At 37.2% G+C, this 18,972-nt stretch overlaps 2 protein-coding genes across 3 annotated transcripts in view; both read right to left on the reverse strand.

Moving 5' to 3' along the window:
- Positions 1-4,414: 4,414 nt before the first annotated feature.
- LOC128890589 (uncharacterized) lies at positions 4,415-9,559 on the reverse strand. The gene is made up of 2 exons (XM_054149240.1): positions 7,945-9,559; positions 4,415-5,272 (listed from the first exon to the last, which is right to left on the reverse strand). Exons 1-2 carry the CDS (start codon positions 8,269-8,271, stop codon positions 4,949-4,951), a joined length of 651 nt encoding a protein of 216 aa, XP_054005215.1. The 5' UTR covers positions 8,272-9,559; the 3' UTR covers positions 4,415-4,948.
- A 1,745-nt stretch (positions 9,560-11,304) lies between these two features.
- The window catches only part of LOC128890587 (uncharacterized), a 29,655-nt gene continuing 21,987 nt past the window's right edge, over positions 11,305-18,972 (reverse strand). For both annotated transcript variants that reach the window (XM_054149238.1, XM_054149237.1), the window contains exons 2-4: positions 15,864-16,150; positions 15,060-15,320; positions 11,305-14,545 (exon numbers count right to left, since the gene is read on the reverse strand). In XM_054149238.1, coding sequence (XP_054005213.1) covers positions 14,111-14,545; positions 15,060-15,320; positions 15,864-16,150 — 983 coding nt within the window. In that variant the 3' untranslated portion in view covers positions 11,305-14,110. The remainder of the gene's footprint in view (positions 14,546-15,059; positions 15,321-15,863; positions 16,151-18,972) is intronic.

The raw sequence follows: 18,972 nt of genomic DNA on the forward strand, positions 1-18,972 counted from the left end.
GGTCATGGTCCTTACATGTTATTAACATCCATCATAATTGTTAATGATATGTATATATATATATATATTATATATAGAATATTATGTTAATAATTATATATAACCAAATTTAGCGAACTGACACGATTTTAAACTTCATGTACTTTATTTAAAAAATACATTGTTCCTTACACTGTGTAGAGGAAAATTTCTGCCAATCGACTTTTTAACTATTACGTCATCTTTTTAGATGACTACAAGAGCACCTTAGGGCGGATTTCTTGTGTTTGCGACCAGGAAGGAATCTCTTCGAGATTACATCGACGTCTTGAAATATTTCCGTGAGCGTAACGCATATAACGACATTGAGAGTCAACGTGAAAAAGATGAAGTTTCACGTGAACGCACCTGAAGAATGTACGGTTAACTGAACTTCTGAACGTGTTAGTGGTCTCTCTAACAAGGGTTTTCAACGTGCACGTAAAGAACGTTTTTCACCGATCCTGAATTCCTGTTAATTGTGGCGGATTCTGAGTCCGTACGGAATTATGCAGTTTTTTAAAATTAGATCTTGGAATGAAAGTGCGGTAGGGATTACAAATGGGCGGTTGTCTTTGGAGATTGCAAATTTACCCGACTTTTCAGTTACCGGTAATTTGGTAAAATTTTCAATCGGTACCAGTTCACCAAGAATCTAGCGCTATTTTCTAGTTTACATAAAGCTATCAACGCTTTAAATAAAAAATGATAGTAATATCTAAAAGAATAATATCTAAAAAGAAATATTATCGATAATTTTGTACAATTTTCAATCAGTAATCTACCGCTATTTATCATTTTCCACAAAGTTATCAACGTTGAAAATAGAAAACAGGAGTAATAACTAATATTTTATTCGCCTGTAGCCCAGCACAACAGAAATGAACAAAGAAAAGAGCAATGTTTTTCTTTCGAAAGTGTTCAAGATCAGTTCGATAACTTCCTAACGAACAAGTTTAGGGCACAAGTATGTTAGTACTTTTATGTAGAGCATAACAAACTGCATCGACTCAAAGAGTTAAAGCATCGGTATAATATCAATTGCAACGGAGTAGTATGACTTGTAAACGATAACTTTAAATCCAATCACGAACAAAGAAAAGTTATTGATTAATATTGATAGTCGGTAGTCAGAAGTTGTTGGCAAATAATCCTCGCCTCCATCAAAAGCCACAGGTTAAACGGGGTCATGGTCCTTACATGTTATTAACATCCATCATAATTGTTAATGACATTAGTGTATTTACATAAGATCCTTCTATTCGTCGTCCCTACTACATGTTAATTGCCTAAGTAATTGACGCAACGGCCTTCATATACTGCGTGGAAACGTCCATACATTTCTATCAAAATGAATCGCGATCTCGCCAATTGATGAATCAGAAGAACGAGGTTCCGGCACGTCATCAGTTTTTATCTCGCTGCGCGAAGATTCTTTTTCACACGCTGACTACGTATAAATTACCGTGTCAGAAAATAACTGCTGACTGCCGGCTGATCGAAGTTGATAATAGCTAGTCGCTATGCGAGCTGATCTGTGGCACACTGTACGCGCTATCTAATTATTACGAACCGTAAGCGGTGCGCTACGTGAGAGTGAATAGTATACAAGTAACGAGAAATCCATACGACGATAACACTTCTGTACCTATGCTGCAGCCATCTGCAAAGTATAATCCTCGAGTTGGAAACATGCAAACAAAGACCTGGCATTTGAATGCCAGCGATTGGCATGATCGGGCACCGACTTCGTGATCCTGCGAGATCGCGACTTCTATGCCTCTGCTCCCCGATTCCTCGCCAACGCCCGGATCACGGTCTTTGAATGCTATGCGGTTCGTTAATGAAGTATAACCATCCCTCGATTTACGCAGATCCTTCCAATAAATACTACACGAATAAAAACTACACGATACATTAAAATTCTCTCTATGATTTCAAGGCCTTTTAAACTATGGAGGTTAAGTGAGTAAGTGCAACAATATCCAGGAAAGCAATTAATTCGTATTCATAACGAAGACAGGTCTAACAGGTATTTGTTCCCACGCACATTAAACAGGAAGATAATTTATTTAAGTTTACTATTGATGGTCATTTCAATTATTGACTCACTGTCTATGATTAATCTTTAGAATCAGTGTTCAAAGGGATTGCCGTTTAGAAAATCTACTTGTGAATATGATTATGACTAGACTGCGGATTTTTATGCATTTATAGGGAATTTGAATGTGCAAGAACCTACAAAATGCAAACAATATACAAGAATATAAAAAAGATTGAAAATAAAGTTCATGTTATAATATTTGTAGAATTAAATAAATTCCTATTTAGGTTCAATTTTCGAAGACACTTTTGCGAAGATTTTATTATGCATAAAGATCCGCAGTCTAATTATGATTTTATTTGTTTGTCTATCGATTCTTATTTGCATTAGAGAAACAGAACCACCTATTGAATGTTCATTATGAATTTTCAACTTCTAAACGAAATTATAACATTTCTTGTATAATTATCACTATAAATACTTTCTATTGAAATATTATGAATATTTATCGGTAAGATTGGAAATTGAATAAAATCTCTGTACGGAGTCATGTTATCACTAGCATCACAGGATGTGAAAGGATTTAACTGCGCACTCTACCTTCAGCAATAGTAACTCTGAGAATCATATTCAATTCACTCACCGAAGTCGGTAAAGCTAGTAAACGTGAAAATTAGTCATAACAAAATTCAGTTATACTAACCTTGCGAATTACGAATGAAAGAAAAATAACTTTATTATTTTTTATTTGTGAAATAAAAATTAAAGAGCTATAAAATTAAATTTTTCCCGATGAACAAATAACAATTTAATTATTCGTGTAAATATTTTTACGAATAAATTATTATCCGTTCATTTTATTCGTTACTCACTATTCGAGTAAAATTTTATCCTCATATGGTAAAAACGTGACTACTGTTTCTATATCGACGAGGGAAATGAACTTTTTCATCAGTCGGTATTGGAGAGAATGCATTTACCAATTTCGCATAGTACTCTGTTGATATATAGAACGAGACCGACAAATATGTGATATCGCGTGTAGCTACAGATGAGATAATAGGATCCTGTACTTCAGTGGCGCGTATGTCAGATTTTGGTAGATTGCAAGTACGTGATTCATGGCGCATACTCAGCTGAATTACTATGTATTTGGATTTCCATTGGTACACAAAACTTGAGTTGGAGAAGTACTTAGCAATTTAATATTTAGTAGTAATCGCATTTCCTAATTTATTAATAATATTTCTAATATTTACACTCTCGAGTAGAGGAAGGGATCATAAAAGTATGCTGTAAATTATTTAGTTAAACACTATCTACTTATTTCACTCAAATATTGAAATTATCATGAAAAAAGGTATTTGTGAAACAAAACTATGTATGTGAATATGAAATGTGGCACAGTTAAATGAAAGATGAGTCCGGATGGAAATGATTAAAAATTCACTGTAATATTGATTTTGTCATATCGAATACGATAATTTTAGGCAGGTAAATTTCGACTAGAAAAATTATATTAGATTACGAAATAAAGATTTCAATTTGAGAACAAGTGCATGTTTTAGAAAAGTGAGAATATGAATAGTAAAATACGATGTGGAAAAAAGACGTGATTCACTAACACGATAGTTCATTTTTAAAATACTGCATCGTATTTATAGATGCGTGGGGTGCTTCGTCACAGCTGAGAAATTTGAAAACGTGGTCTAGAGATTTTATGGGACTCGCGTCATGTGACGTTATAGGTATGTGTGATACCTCGATATTCGTAGCTATCGTTACATACAGTCCATGACGAACTGATGCATTCTCAAATTTCTATGCACACTTTAGTTTCAAATACAATAATCTTTTACTCCTTGTGACTATGATGATTCTTCTTTTGACCACTTCGATCCACAAATGGATGAAGTCAATATTATTTTTATAATCTCTATTTATTTTAATTTATTCGATTTACTTTCACTTGAATAGCTCAAAGGATTATTCAGCTCTCAACGCGATAACGTAGCGACTTGAAACAATAGTGCGCAAGCTCAACCCCGATAAGATCATACATAGATTAGAGAAGGCTTCTGAGTCATCAGTAGAAAGCATGAGTTCATTGTGTAGATCAACGAACAGGAAAGTTTTTGATGATAACCTGTGCTCAATGTGTAAAGGAATAAAACAACGAGGACGAGAGTTTTATAAAACGTGTTATTTTTTATTACGAAATGTAATATAAAATACAATAATAAATTATTAAATAGTGTAGATATAATTATTTGATATATTATCTACAAATACAAATATCTGTTTGATAATACTGAACGATGAAAAAATAATTTCATTACAATTATTGTCTTTCATAAGTACCTAAATGCTAATAGTGTTCACTTGTCAGGAGTACAGAAATTGTTTCCTTAAGCGATTATCACATACCGAGACCAAAATTGCGATCGCGTATCACCTTCGAAATGGCAAAGTGAGAAGGTGCTATCGATTCTAATAAATTATTTGTTATTATTCAATAAATAAATACCGTCATAAATAAATAATTCTGTCGACCGCGATTCACGGATAAATAATAAATACTAAACCTAGTGATCGGCGAATGCAATAAATAAGTTTATGAATAAATAAGTTAAATAATGCGATTATCCAGCTAGTTCATTTTGCAATGATCCGATTATCTCGAACGATTGTCGCGAATGATTTCAGCGGCTGTCTAGTCATGCGTAGTGTGACACGTCGTTGCTTTCCGTAGCAGTCGATAGGCGCTAACTGAATTTATATCATATCAGTTTGCAGCACTTTTATCGGTGGTATCGGTTCGTTATCGTTTCGATGGCACGCTCGTCGTTTCTCGTATGCAAATCTGTACAATTTTCTCGACGCTTTCTAATAATTGAAAACGTGTCTCCAAGCGTGCAGGTAATCTCTGTACTTGTGAAGAATGCCCCAGTCACGGATGAGTCTTCTGGTGTCGTCCACGGGCTCTCTTTCTATGCTAGTCATGATACTTCTTTCCACACGCGGCGGAACTTCAAGGGGCGTAAAAGCGACGATGTAGCTCTCCACCTCGCACAGCATCGCCTTCACCGAGTTTTGAGTTGCCTCCAGAGCGTTGTGAACCTGAGAATTCGTCTCGTCGTCCACCAATTCCTCGAAAGCAACTGCGAATTTCTGCAGGTCCCTGTGCATCTTTGGAAAGTGGTTGATAATCTGCAACAGAAAAGGTGGTTTAGACGTTTTTGCCAATTGTCAGCAGCGATGTAAACTTGATTTTAAACGGAGAAAGTTTTATGACTCTGTGTCGGTGCATCCTCAAGTAACTTACAGTTGTTTATGATACTTTAAAAACTGTTACTACAAGAGTTCAGAAGGTTGTAAAAGCCTTAGATAAAAAGTTGCTTCACTATTTGTCAGGAATTAGTAGACATTGGTCCTGATCAAGGACCATTCCCAGGTAAAGACTAATTTAAACGTGGCACGTTTTCTTGCAAGCCAGACTATGTACCTTGTTACGTGGATTTTATTATTGGTCCTATAAAATATTTCCCGTACATTTCTAGCATACTACGATCCTTGGGTCTATCAAAGTGAATCAACCACGTCAGACGATTACTCCGAACATTTTGATTGATCCAAAGATCTCAGCATGGCTATAATCATACAGGAAATATCATACTAAGGCAATCAAGAAAAGTATGCATAAGAGCATACACCCTGGTCTACTCTAGCCTGCAAGGAATCATACTCCATCCAAATTAGCATATAGACAAGTAAGACTCCATTCCTTGGCTCTTGAAAAAGGTAACACGATTCAAATCATTTGAATAGCATCTCAAATTAGCCAAGGAAAGAGAAAGAGAACGCCTGGAAGGATCGACTCGACGTCGCGCGTTCGGGAGGGGGGACGTACCGATGTTGAATGATCTAAACCGCGGGAAAAGCGACGCGGAGGGGGGGGGGTGGACGCCGGGGAGTACCAAGAGCGTTATCACGGATGCGTTATCAGCGTGTACGCATCGTGACGGAGGACAAGCTGGATTACGCAGTCGCGCGACCCGGCAAACATAACCGGCGTGTACCCTGGAGTTGCATTGCGCGCGCAAACCTCGAACAGCCGCACGCGCTTCTGTTCGCCTGCTACTTTATAATAATTACCGTCTCATTAAAATTTGTTATTTAACGTTGCGTTAATTAATTGCAACACCAAACGGTCAACTGGTCGCGAACTGAAAACCCGCGCGAATTTCTGCAACGGGCTCACCTGTTCCGTGATTCGACACATTCGTGCTCTTCCGGTTTCTCGTGTCCTAACGCTTTCCACGCTCAATGAATATTTATAGAAGTGGGGGAGGGACACTTCGTCGTGGAGAGCGACACAAAGGACGATTACGTCCCTAGGAAAGTTCGGTGCGATATCTCGCTGATTACCGACAACTCATTCCGGAAATGAGAAGGATACTCTAACCCTTGTCATTGTTGCAAGTTTGGGTAGATTGTTGAAGATCGAAGCTCGCTATTTAGTTTTCCTTTTGGTGGCAAATTGTACGATCAGTGGTATTTGATTCATCGAGGAACACGATTTAAAAGAAAAGTGAGACTTAAGCTCGCGGAATTAATCTCGTTACATATTCAACTCCGAAATAAGTAGAAAACATCAAGTAGCTTGTGCCTTTATCATGAAACGTTTTATTGACAATATATGAGTAAAATATTAGGTTGTCCCGAAAGTTTCTTTCGCGAGTTGCAGTCAATTATTATTTTATGTGGTCGTGTTTATATAAATAGACAATCTTAATTTCGTAGATATTCATGTTGTAACAGTAATGGAGCAAAATGAATCGTGCACAATTCAGTAATGTAACATAAAACATAAAATATTGTACATGTATTACTTATTAATAAAGCGAAAGAAACTTTTGGGACAACCTAATATTATATTATCTCATCATGGACGAGTAGGTAAACAAAAGGACCGACAGTTTTTAACACGTCTAGCCCTAAAGAGTTAACAAATACAAAGGGAAGAATTTACATGGAAACGAAGTCTTTGGTTAACTTTCCTCTCTTTGGCGAAGAAGCCAGGGTGCGATTAAACCTTTGCACTCGTTGAAATTCTCATTAGGACGAACTAACACCACTAACTACCATTTCTATCATTGTACTATTTCTACTGTTTACCAATATTTGTAAAACCTCTTACATAATACGAATTAATGTAAAGAAGTATTATGCAAAGATTTATATTAAATAATACAAAAAATATTTTAATATTCTGTCATATCCTTTTCATTTTGAAAATAAAACTTTCTAAAAATTCCGTATTTTTTGTAACGTTTTTATTTAGAAGCGAAAACCAAAAAGTAAACAATTACTAGATATAGTTTAGCTATTTGTGTGTCACTAACAAAAATCAGAAGTTGTTCGAAGAAACTAAAACTATAATATTTGTGGCATAAAATAAAATGAGTCATAAGACTATCGAGAAAGAAACTGTAACATAAACGAAATTGTTGCGTCTGAGGCGCCCACTCGAATGCAAAGAATGGAATGCGTGTACTTGAACAACGCGTTGACTGTCAAGTTTTCAATGATTAGGGATGTCTTCGAAAGTTTCTCAAACAGAAACGTAAGATATAGAAATATTGAATACTTCCACGAGGCATTGTTATCTTTTACTATTTATTTCAGAAAATATTAAACATTACTAGCCGTAATCGTTTCAGAGATGCACTATAAGTCGAAAGCGCCGGTCACCGTTGACCAACATGGCAGTAAACGTGTTAACGGGCACGCAAAGCGCTGCCAAGGTATGCCCACTACCGCAAACTGATGAAACACTAACCAGGGAGGTCTATAGGATTACAAACGCAAGATAAATTTACCGTTTGTTGCTTCCTGTCGGCCAGCCTCTTGATCATGCTCACGTCTTTTTTGCCAGGAATCCAGTTCGGGATGTATTGATGATCGTGAACGCCGATCCGTACACTTTCGTATAAGTAGTCGTAGTCACGGTTCAAGTAATCGTACATGGTCATTTGATGCTGAAGCATCAGCCTCTCCAGGCTGATCCTAGCTTCTTCGCGTAAGTTCGCCATCGACGCTCCATCTATTTCCACACTACCATCTCCGCAGGGGTGGTGCCACATTGGCAGGTCGCCGGAAACAACGGTCAAGACGCTGATTAACAGGCCACATCGGACGACGAACATATTCGAATTGAACTAATCGGCACAATCACTGGCGCAAACTTAATCTAATCTATCGGTCGTTTCCACCTGGCCCGGACGAAGCGAGCGATTTCGCTAAGACGATGTTAGCGTTTGCCGCGAGATCGTGAACTGAGATTGTCAAACTCTCGTGCTTCCAGCTTATATATGGCATCGTGTAAACAATCGTACGTACGTACGCACGTACAACGGTGGGGTGGCAGCTTATATTTTGTCCAGAGTTTTTCGTCGGTCTGGTAAAGCCCGACGTAATCGCGGGCGAGCCTTCTTCTTCGTAGCGGATTTTTCAAAAATACTGTCCCGCGGACACCGGAAGAATCAGATAATAGCCGACGCTGAATAAGCTGCATTCTGATAGTAATTGCTGCGTTAATGTTTACTACTTACAATTAACTGTGCAAACGAGCGATGTCTGTTGCAATAAACGCCACGTTATTTACAGCCCTGCAACCGATGCGACTGATTAGGTATTTCACGTCGTCAAGTGTAACAATCGTTATAACTATTTTTTTTTTTTTTTCGTTATTGCAAATCGCAGGATTTAGAATGCGTTTTCTGCGTTCCTCTTTCGTAGAGCGTGATTTTCTTTCTCACCAGCTTCTGTAAACTTCCCAAACCGGGTACTTCATTAATTCTGTATTTTGCCAAAATTTTGTACAATTTTTAATAGTCCTTGCAAACTGTTCTCGCGAGCTTCTCTCTTGATTCGTGTACGCAAAGTATTGTGTTCGCGCGTACGTGCAGATTGGAGTAGCATTCGAATTGCATAACAGTCTTTCTAAATTTGAATATTTTTTCAGGAAGAGTGCAGCTCTGCAATACACAATCATAACGTCCAAATTTATCTCTATGACGTGTTCGCGTAAAAACAAACAATACCTATCGGTTGGCGTTGCGAGTTTCGCGGATTCGTGGTTTTACAATCCCACGTTGAAGTGTTCCTTGAAAAAAAGAACGTATCTGTCATCGCACATTTACGGCGCTCGCAACCAGATCGGAAGTAGATACAAGTTCCGTCGGAAGTCTTTCGGGGGCCTCGTGAGCCGTACAAACGCAAACAGCGCTATATTAACGTTATGATTCAATCGAGATAATCACATCAGTAAGTGTCAAAAGCCTTACGTACAGGTTCATCTAAGTACGCCGAGTATCGATGATCTAATCTATCAAATAGGATTAAATGGTAACGTGCTCGAATCATCAGCGTCCAATCTGTGAAACGTCACAATCATGCTTATAATTCTGAATCATCGCAAAAGATATAAACTGACTAATTAAGGTCGAGATACGAACTTCCTAAATTTGCTAAGTCAATAAGATTGCATAACATATACACATCCGCTTAAAAATCTGCAGATAGTTACTGATTTTTAACGAATCTGTAGCACAAGATAAAATTCATAGGAAAATATATAGTTCAATTCATCGTGCATCTGTGCATCGATAGTATAAAAATAAGATTTCAAGTTTTTGCTAAAATTTTAGCAAATACAGCTCGCGCTATATCCATTCGTCTCGCTGAATACGATACGTTCGAAAACAGGCCTTACGAAAAATTGACGTCACGAGGTCAATACATTTGCGTTAAAACTCAGCGCATAGATTCAGGAGCAAAAACTTCTAAATGAAGTCGACGTAACGTGCGCGTCCTACGTAGACGTTGGATTCTACGTAATACTTCGTTGGATTATTTCGTGACGAGATTACGTAGATTCGAACACATGGAAGTCATAAGGAAGTAAACAATAACACATCTAAGTAGAAATAATAATTATTCGAGGACAATTAGCCTACATTCATTAAATGCAAGATGAATCTATGAAAAATAGAAAATGCGCCCGCGCGTGCCTCGTGTCCGTTCTATTTTTACTTATGTCTAATTACTAATATTTCGTAAGGCGACAAAATACAAGTTAGTTTAAGGTAAATTAGTTCAAAGTCCCACGAACTCGAAATAAGCAAGTAGATACAAGTTGTAGGAGAGCCAGTTTTTTTCCTTTTATCTTTTAAAATGAAAATTATGAGATTTTAAAAGCTTACTAAGTGATCTCAAACAATGGTTTTCCTCGTGTGGATTATTGTAAAATTTCCGTTGTGCGCAATATTCGGGCCTTTTGAATCAAAAGATCTTCCCTATCTTTATTGTCGGTATTATTCCAGCTTTTTCTACCTGCCAAGCCTGGCCATAATATTTTATTCAAGCATTCCCTTTGTTTATGCATTGTACGACTTTGTATACTATTTATTATACATTTTCTACATATTTTGACTTACACTTCTTGCCAACAGCAGATATTCGTCTAAATGGAACACATTTAGAATAGTCATACGAATGAAAACAAATAATTTCTTCTTACGAACATTTATTTCAAAAACAGTAATTTTTAAAATACGGTTCAAAGTTTGGTAAGACAATGTCACAAATTCTATACATACATATAAAATAATGCTATTTCTGAAAAAAAAGTAAGAACCATAAGAGTCTCCACAAGAGAAACTGTTGTTTGTGTCAAAAAATTAAACAATTCATGTACATGTATAAATTAAGTGTAATAGTCAAGCTTATGGATAAGCTTATAGAAGCACTTTTCAAAATATATGAATTTGAACTTGTAATTAACCTGGTTGTTGATCTAGTACTCTTCATAAAGAATTATACGATTTTCGAACATTTTGCCCGAATTTGATGAATGTCCATAAAAAATAATTCTGACTCTCGCGAACGAGCATGTATTTTTTTGCACCGCATCGACGATCACTTTCACAAGTTTAATGAACTTGATATGGTATTATCTTGCTGCACACCTATACACTTTCCTCCAGACATCATCGATAACGAGCGTCAGCTGACCAAAACCGAACCTGCGAACGGTTCATAAAATCCTGATACGATTGATTAAATTTCGTTGTTGTATGCGAAATTGAAAGTTTACAATTAACGTTAAATTGCAAAAGTCGTTGCCAAACAGTGGCTGAGGTGTCAGGTGAATATAGAATTCCGTTATTCAATACAAAAAAAACATCGAATTTATTCGAGACGATTATACAAGTACAGAAATGACAATAAATAATATATGCGATGGTAACGTGATATAATAAATAAATCGTAACACTATGTACGTCTACGTGTACGCCACAATAAATATAACTACTACGTATACTTGATAAAATGCAAGTGGAATCCTTAACGTCTAAGTGCGCGTGTATAAAACGTTCGGTATCGCGCGTGAATACAAAGTACAAAAATATTTAACATTAAAGTACACGTATGCCTAAGTACCGGTTCAATATAAAATATCGATTGCCTTCAATACAAACGTGTTTTCATTCAGGAAGAATAATGCTGCGACGATACACCCGCGGGTGAGTTCAACGCGTATACAAATAATTCTTACGATTCTTAAATGGTCCCTCGATACTCGTATCATAACTAAACGAGACGTGTTTCGTCGTCTGGCCTAAGTGTAGTAGACTCCCTTACATCGCGAATTCCTGCGACATGCCAAAAGTCTTGCGACTATTGTGTTCGAATAACTCGATTTCTCGTTTATTTTAATTATAAAATTATAAAATTATAAAAACATAATAAGTTTCTGCAACTATCTGTGTCTATTAAATTTCAATGAAATAGTTGATTTCCATGAAACTTCCTGTTTTACAGAGACGAAAGTGCAACTTGACTCCAAACATTTGATATCGCAGAAATAAATATAGAAAGCCATGATCTATTTAAAAATACACTGATTTCACTAACTAAAACAGAATTTTGAAAAGGCTTGTACATGTAATACGATTATCGCGTTATACAGGAGTCTACTATACTCGAATTGGGACTAAGGAAAAATCGCCTGGAAAACGGTGTCGCCTCGAATACAGCGTCTTTCGAACGCTCGAAAGCAATTAAGAAGCAAAATATCGAAAGATAAAAAAAAAAACTGTCATGTTCGCGACAGGACGAGATTCTACGGACTGGCGAATAAAAACGAAACAACAGATATGAAAGAAAGTAAAAAGAAAAGATACGATTACACCTAAATACACGTATATCGTACGCGTTAACGCACGTCACTTACAATAAGTAATGCGCCTATGTATAAAACGTAGGAACTCTGTACGTACGCGTACGCTGGTGATATCACAGCTAAACAACATTAAGCTTTCGCCTGCTTATGTTAAAGCTACAATAAATAAGTTTGACGAACCGTCTCGTTCGGCGATTAATAATCAATGACTCTTGCGGCGTATTTTCATCAATACTTTCTGTACGTTTCGAAATCTCGATACCGCGGTGCTTCGCCACGATGTACGTATTTACAATGAGCCACGATCGGTTGGGTACGATTCGTTTTACCGCATCAACGTAAACGCGCGTCGCGTGCAATGCAAAGAGTTACAAAAGAAACAACTTCCATATCTGTACGTTGCTTCGTTGCAAAAAAAAAAAAAAGAAACGCTTGACCTGTCAGATCAAACTTTCTGCAGTCAACGTGCTTTCGTTCGGATAATTTCTCTGAACTCTTATCGCATTTATCACGCAATCGATTACATTCTAACTATGTTTATTTTATACTATCGTTTTCCCTTGAATGCGCAACACGGCTAACAGTTTCAAATGGATTCGTCCGCGACGATCGTCTCGTTAGACAAATCGATTGAGGGGTACTCTTTTATTTTCAATCGAAGAATTGCTTTTTTTTTTACTGTTTAAGGTCTTGAGAATATTTCTATAGAAAATTCAAAATTATTAAAATTATAACTGTTTATAAGGTGTGAAACCTATAGAAAAACGACGATAGCAAGATTTTGAATTTATATGGCCATATGGGGAGTGAAAAAGATGCGAAGAAAAAGTGTGTCGACTATGTGGGAAAACGAGGATGCACACAAACATGTATTGCGGCCGATACTGAAATTCATAATGAATAGAACAAAATCATTTTTGATTGTTTGAGACTATTGTAACTTCAAAACAAATTCAACAAGACAGTTGTAAATTTAACAGAATCTTCTATATACATATACAAATAAATATACTAAATTTTAAAAGTCTATGTCAATAACTTTGGCTGCAAAAAAAAACATGAAAATAAAAGAGTAACCCTTTAAAACGTACCGTACGAATCGAACTTCTAATCCGTGTTATTCGCTTATTCTTGTTATTAAGTAGATTATTAGATATAATACTGTTCTGAAATACATTTCTTAATACTGGTCTCTAGTATACAATTTGATTCTCAACGACGCTTTAACTCTCAGCTGTACCAGATGTCGGAAAAGAAATCGTTAATTCCTAAATACGATTGTCGCTCTCGTCTAATTCTATCGCAACACTCTTAACGCTACCACATTGGGAAAAACTGGCAAGATTTCAAAGTATTAAGCATCTACGAAATATCGTGACGATAAATTAAATAATAATAATAATAATTAAAAAAAAAACATTTGTCAGCGACAATTTGAAAGATGCAAAACTGTAAAAGAAGCTCGACGGGCAAATAACTTCTACGCAATAATATTAATGCCAAGAACTTAAAAACGATCAAGTTACGATGAAAATAACGTTCTTAAACAAAGAGAACTCTCAAAGTGTCTAAAGGAACTAATGTATGTATTAGACATTTGTTTCTCAAATTAAGGCTTGCAAAAATATAGAATGTTACACGCTGATAGTGTTCTAATTATAACAATAGAGAGTTCAGGTCGGCGAAGAAAAAAAGTTAATTCCTTAATAGACTGTTAAGGCTGCCTGTTAAACCCATTACTTCGAATAATTGAGAGATTTCGTAAAAAGTTAAGGGAAACCCTCGTGAGATTAATTCTGTCACACTTCTGCGAGCTTCCTTTGTTTGTTTCTAAACAGACTGTGTTTCGACGAACCTTTTCTTGGTCCCCGAGACAAGGAACTATTCTGACCGGCACCCAAAGAATGCTTCCGAACTGGCTTATTTTGTTTCTTAATCTTTGATATCCTTTTATTCTTTTGCCCGGGTCCCCTGTTAATAATTTTTGGTCCTCGATACTTCTGTTTTTTCGGGTCACAGGTACCTAGCCCAGGTGCAGTCGCGTTACGAAAGGCTTTGGTCCAGGCGTTAAGAAATGTTTGATAAAATCTGATAACACCCCAATCCTGAATTAACATCAGTGTTAAGTCGCCTTCCTTTGCCCAGTTAGAACTCTCCGTGACAATTTTAGATTTATGCTTTGTGGGTATATTCAAGTCTAAGTTTAAAATAGCAGTCTCCACTTCACATAACACCTGTAAGGAAAAATGCAAAATTGAAAATATCTGCTGTCGTGATACTACCTCTTCTTTGAGCAGTATTCATGGTAACTCGAGCACCATCTATGTATTTACAATAGTACAAGTTACAATCTGTTTTGAAATTAGATCACAGCAATTCAACAAAAATTTCAACGTTAACCATTGTTGAATCAAAGGAACATGCTATTTGACGTTTTATATTAATTCCGAAGCTGGCTGAATAGTGGTATTATATTCTACGCAGCTTAAGTTTTAGTTTTCTTTTATATCGTATGCTTCACAGTTAAATGATATGAAAAACTTTAAATCTAAATTATATTTTACGTCTAATGTCGATTTTCAGATAGAGTCTAAGGTTTTCTATTTTATCATTTTACTTCAAAAGTTCAGCAAGTGGATATCGTAACGTATCAAGAGGAAAGCGAATCGCATATCGCGTTTTGCAGGTAGAATAAAAATAATATCGTTCTGATTTATTATAGCGTAATATGATATAAATTATGCGTACCCTGAGAATCTCATTGTGCATTTGATTAATGATCTCGTTTCTCCTGTTCATCGTGAGATCGACGTTAATGTCAGATTTCAGATAGAAATCTCGGAGATGATGGAACGTGATGGCGAACCTTTGAAGCGAATCGTGAAGATGTGGAAGCGCGTGACCAGCTTTTTCTCCTTTTTCAAGACACCAAATCTCCCTGTAATACCAGTCGAATTCCTTTTCTGGGAGCCATGGCATTCTGTACTGTTCCTTCAGCACTTTGTACACCTGCGAATGAAAGTTGAGATATTGTTTTGTCTAAACAATTTCGATGTATTCCGCTGTACAACTCTTGCGCGCGATTTCTTCGAAACCGCACAAGAACAAATAGCGTCACACTTCGTGGAAATGACCGGTTTGAGTTTCAGCTGTCAGGATGCTGAATTTCGTCTTAAATGATTCTCCAAAGTTGAAGTTTTAATATATCCACATAGTCTACAATGGATATTTTTCCCGATTTCATAAAGATTAGAAATAAACTGGCCCAAAATGGCCAGTTTGATGAAATAATTAGCATCGCCTTAACCGCAGAGCTCGGAAGTGATACGGAAAATAATCGACTATCCGTTTCGAAAAATGCAATTACGCTTGTGCGTGGCAGATCGTAACGAATGCAAATTACAGGCAGAACAGAAAGTAGGACTTTAGCGCTAGCAGTACGCCGTCGCGCGCACGTGTGAGTCTCCCTGAAAGAGCCGCCCACTCTCTTTTACCCCAGCGAGGTTCAATGATTAATTACGAATCGCGGTCAGGTCGAGCATTACGATTTACCTTCGAATATATCTCGTGTATATCCTTGAGATGCATCTTAAAGTGGTTCTGAGCGATTCTGAGCTGTATCCGCACCCTCTTCAGTGTCCTGTGCACGCTGTGTCGCTGTGGCATCCTCTTCAACTGCATCGGCATCGGATTGCCACACGGCTGCAACCAGCGGTACGTATTATTCGAGGAGGATTCGATGGTGCGAAGGCCGAAAGCAGGCGCACCTGAAACCGTATTCAGGCCCGAACTCAGGAAAAATGCAAGGCTCGTGAAGGTAATCGTCTGTGCCACCGAATCTGTAATACAATAGAAACAACACTTGTCAGAAGAATACCTTCCGTATACACCTGTCGCTTTTCGGGGTTAAATCCGCACGCTCGCACACGTTTCGCGACGTTGAGGAAACGTTAACACGTTGGTCGCCACGTCGTCCAGAAATGGGTGACAGGACTTTTCATTAAGGAGGTAAACAAATTAATTACGAAGGTGAGGCAATAATAGAAATAAATCTAGAAAGTTTCGTGAATTTGGCGACAAAGGTTAAATTGTCTTGTCTTCAATAGTCTTCAGACAGAATTTGAACATTGTAGCAATTTTCACAAGTTTTAGCCTGGCAGCCAACGTGTTAAGACGTATGAGTCGAACTGAACGATTCAGGAGTAATTGTACGCATAAATCTTGGCTTGAATCCAAACGACACACCTTACCAACGCGATACTATTTAATTGTAAGTTTATTTTGACAAATTCGCAGCATTTAGAAATGTCAGATCAACTCATATCCAGTGAATCGCGATCGGGGGAAGGTCATATGTCGTTTGGTGTCCGAGGGTGTGATAGAGAGATTGTCGAAAGGGAAAGAGAGGAACTCTTCCGACTTTCACAGTCGGCGTACCTACATAGATACGTAGGTACCTACGTTGCACCTACGCGCCAATTTAACAGCGACCAATCGTCGCCCCCGCAGTAGGAAATGGGTTGCAAATCGGAGAATCAAGATTTATTGCGCAATTAAATGTCCCGGCTTACGACTTCCTTCGCAATTCCATACATCGCAAACTCACCCCGAAGGCGTATAGATCTTTCCAGCTTTTTACGAGGCCAGACCCCCGCCGGTTAATAAATATCGCGCGAGCTTCATTATTGTTCGATTTCGTGTAAACACGAACGTGGATGTCGATTAAAATTGATTTACTCGACGTATTATAAAATGAAAATTACTTTTGGACAAAAATTTGGTTAACAAATGAGGCGCGAATGATTCATCGAAAACGCATTTAAGAAGATTGATGATTAATTGGGCAAACAGACGAGGATATTAATATAATCTCATCCTATTTATCTTATCATTTCTTACTTAATTCTTTAAGGAACGCGAAAATGATTTCGCTGAAAATTATTTCATGTGATTCGATATGTGAAAATAATTGTAACGAAAATTGTTGAAAAAACTGTTTCTTAAAGCGAAATTACTCGCAACGATTACTGTAACTACTTCAAAGCTCGATCTCATCTTGTTAGTTCAACTGTTACAATTTATAGAAAGGAGATATAGCAATAGCTATTTTCAAATAGATGTAATCTTAAATATTTCGAAAGTTTCGAGAAATATCTAAAATATCTAAAAGTATCCCAAATATCCCAATTAGGATCATAATGAGGAATCTAAACGCTTCAAAAAAATGAAAGAAGTTTCTCGTGCAAGATTTTCTAACGTTGTATTACGGCACCGGAATGACTAGATGTTATGCAGAAATACACAAGAAATATACGTGCCTTAGAGCTGCAATCATTAGTGTAAATTGTGTGACATATTGCAAAACACGCCGCAAAAAGATCGTTTACTGTATTTCAATAAAGCCTCACACGGTAGTTAAAGTGTTCAATTAATTGATACATCCCTGATAGATGATCAATTGAGGTTACGTTGAAAAGTAGTCTGTGACTATATCTCGTTTTTATGCTAATTACTCATACCTGTATACAATTTACGTATGCAGTACTAATGTGAATAATACAAACATTTACTAATAATAATGATTAGATTGCGGATGTTTATGCAAATTCATATTTTCGCAGACACAGAAAAGGAATTGTAACTTAAATGAAAATATGAATGTTGTCAGTTTAGTATAATACAGGCGGGTAGATGACACATTGAGATGTAATCTCGGTCAAACTTCTTGATAAAGCGCGCGAATTTCAGGTTGGCGATGCTACACTGCGTATCAACAATGAGCTCTGGGGGCCACCACGAGGGTAATTAACGCGCGTTAATTGCCCGTGCGTGCGTCTACACTCAGCCGAAGTGTCGGTACGTGTGTTCAGGCGCGAGCTGTCACGGCGATTCGATACGATCGTTCGTGCAATTCGCACGTCAGTCACGCGTGAACGAACATACGTCTTAGCACACTGGCTAGCAAAAGCGCACGTGTGCCGTGCGATGATGCGCATCCTTGCATCCCGAGTCTCGATAGCTCTCGAATTTACCGAACGATACGAAAACCGAACGAAAGATCGGTTAACAACCGTATCACGCGTTGCTTTTCAGTCTCCATTGACAGTTCCTTCGCGTATTCTAATTAGCAGCTAAATAGGCGGCTAATCGACTTACTAATGAATTACAGGTTGATACAAATTTAAGCGTATATAAAAAGGAAATTTTTTTAAAATGTTTTTATTTACAAAGATTTAAAGAAGAGAGAATAAATTGTCTTCTAATATTTTGTCTCTGAAATATAAAAGTACTGCTCGTATTCTCATATGGAATTCTTGCGAAAAATTAAAAAAAATCATTTTTTACAGATTTCCACGTATTGTGAGATTTAGTGGATTAGGTACATGTTCATGTCCAAATTTTGAGCCATAATCTATAAACGTGTATTGTCATCCAGAACACGCGTGTTTACTAAGTTTCACACCGATCAGATGTTGTCGTGCCAAACGTTTATACAAACAGAACAAGTTAAAGTAGAAGCATATAAAAATCGATTCCGGATCCAACGACGTACGTCGTATTAACGTCGATATTTCATTTACAAACTCGACAAGGAAAGCATGCGTTGCGAATCCAAAACCGACTGTACGACCTAGTCAACTTTCAGTACGTTCAATGCGGA

The sequence above is a fragment of the Hylaeus anthracinus genome, unplaced genomic scaffold, assembly GCF_026225885.1.
Source record: "Hylaeus anthracinus isolate JK02 unplaced genomic scaffold, UHH_iyHylAnth1.0_haploid 12001, whole genome shotgun sequence".
Taxonomy (NCBI): domain Eukaryota; kingdom Metazoa; phylum Arthropoda; class Insecta; order Hymenoptera; family Colletidae; genus Hylaeus; species Hylaeus anthracinus.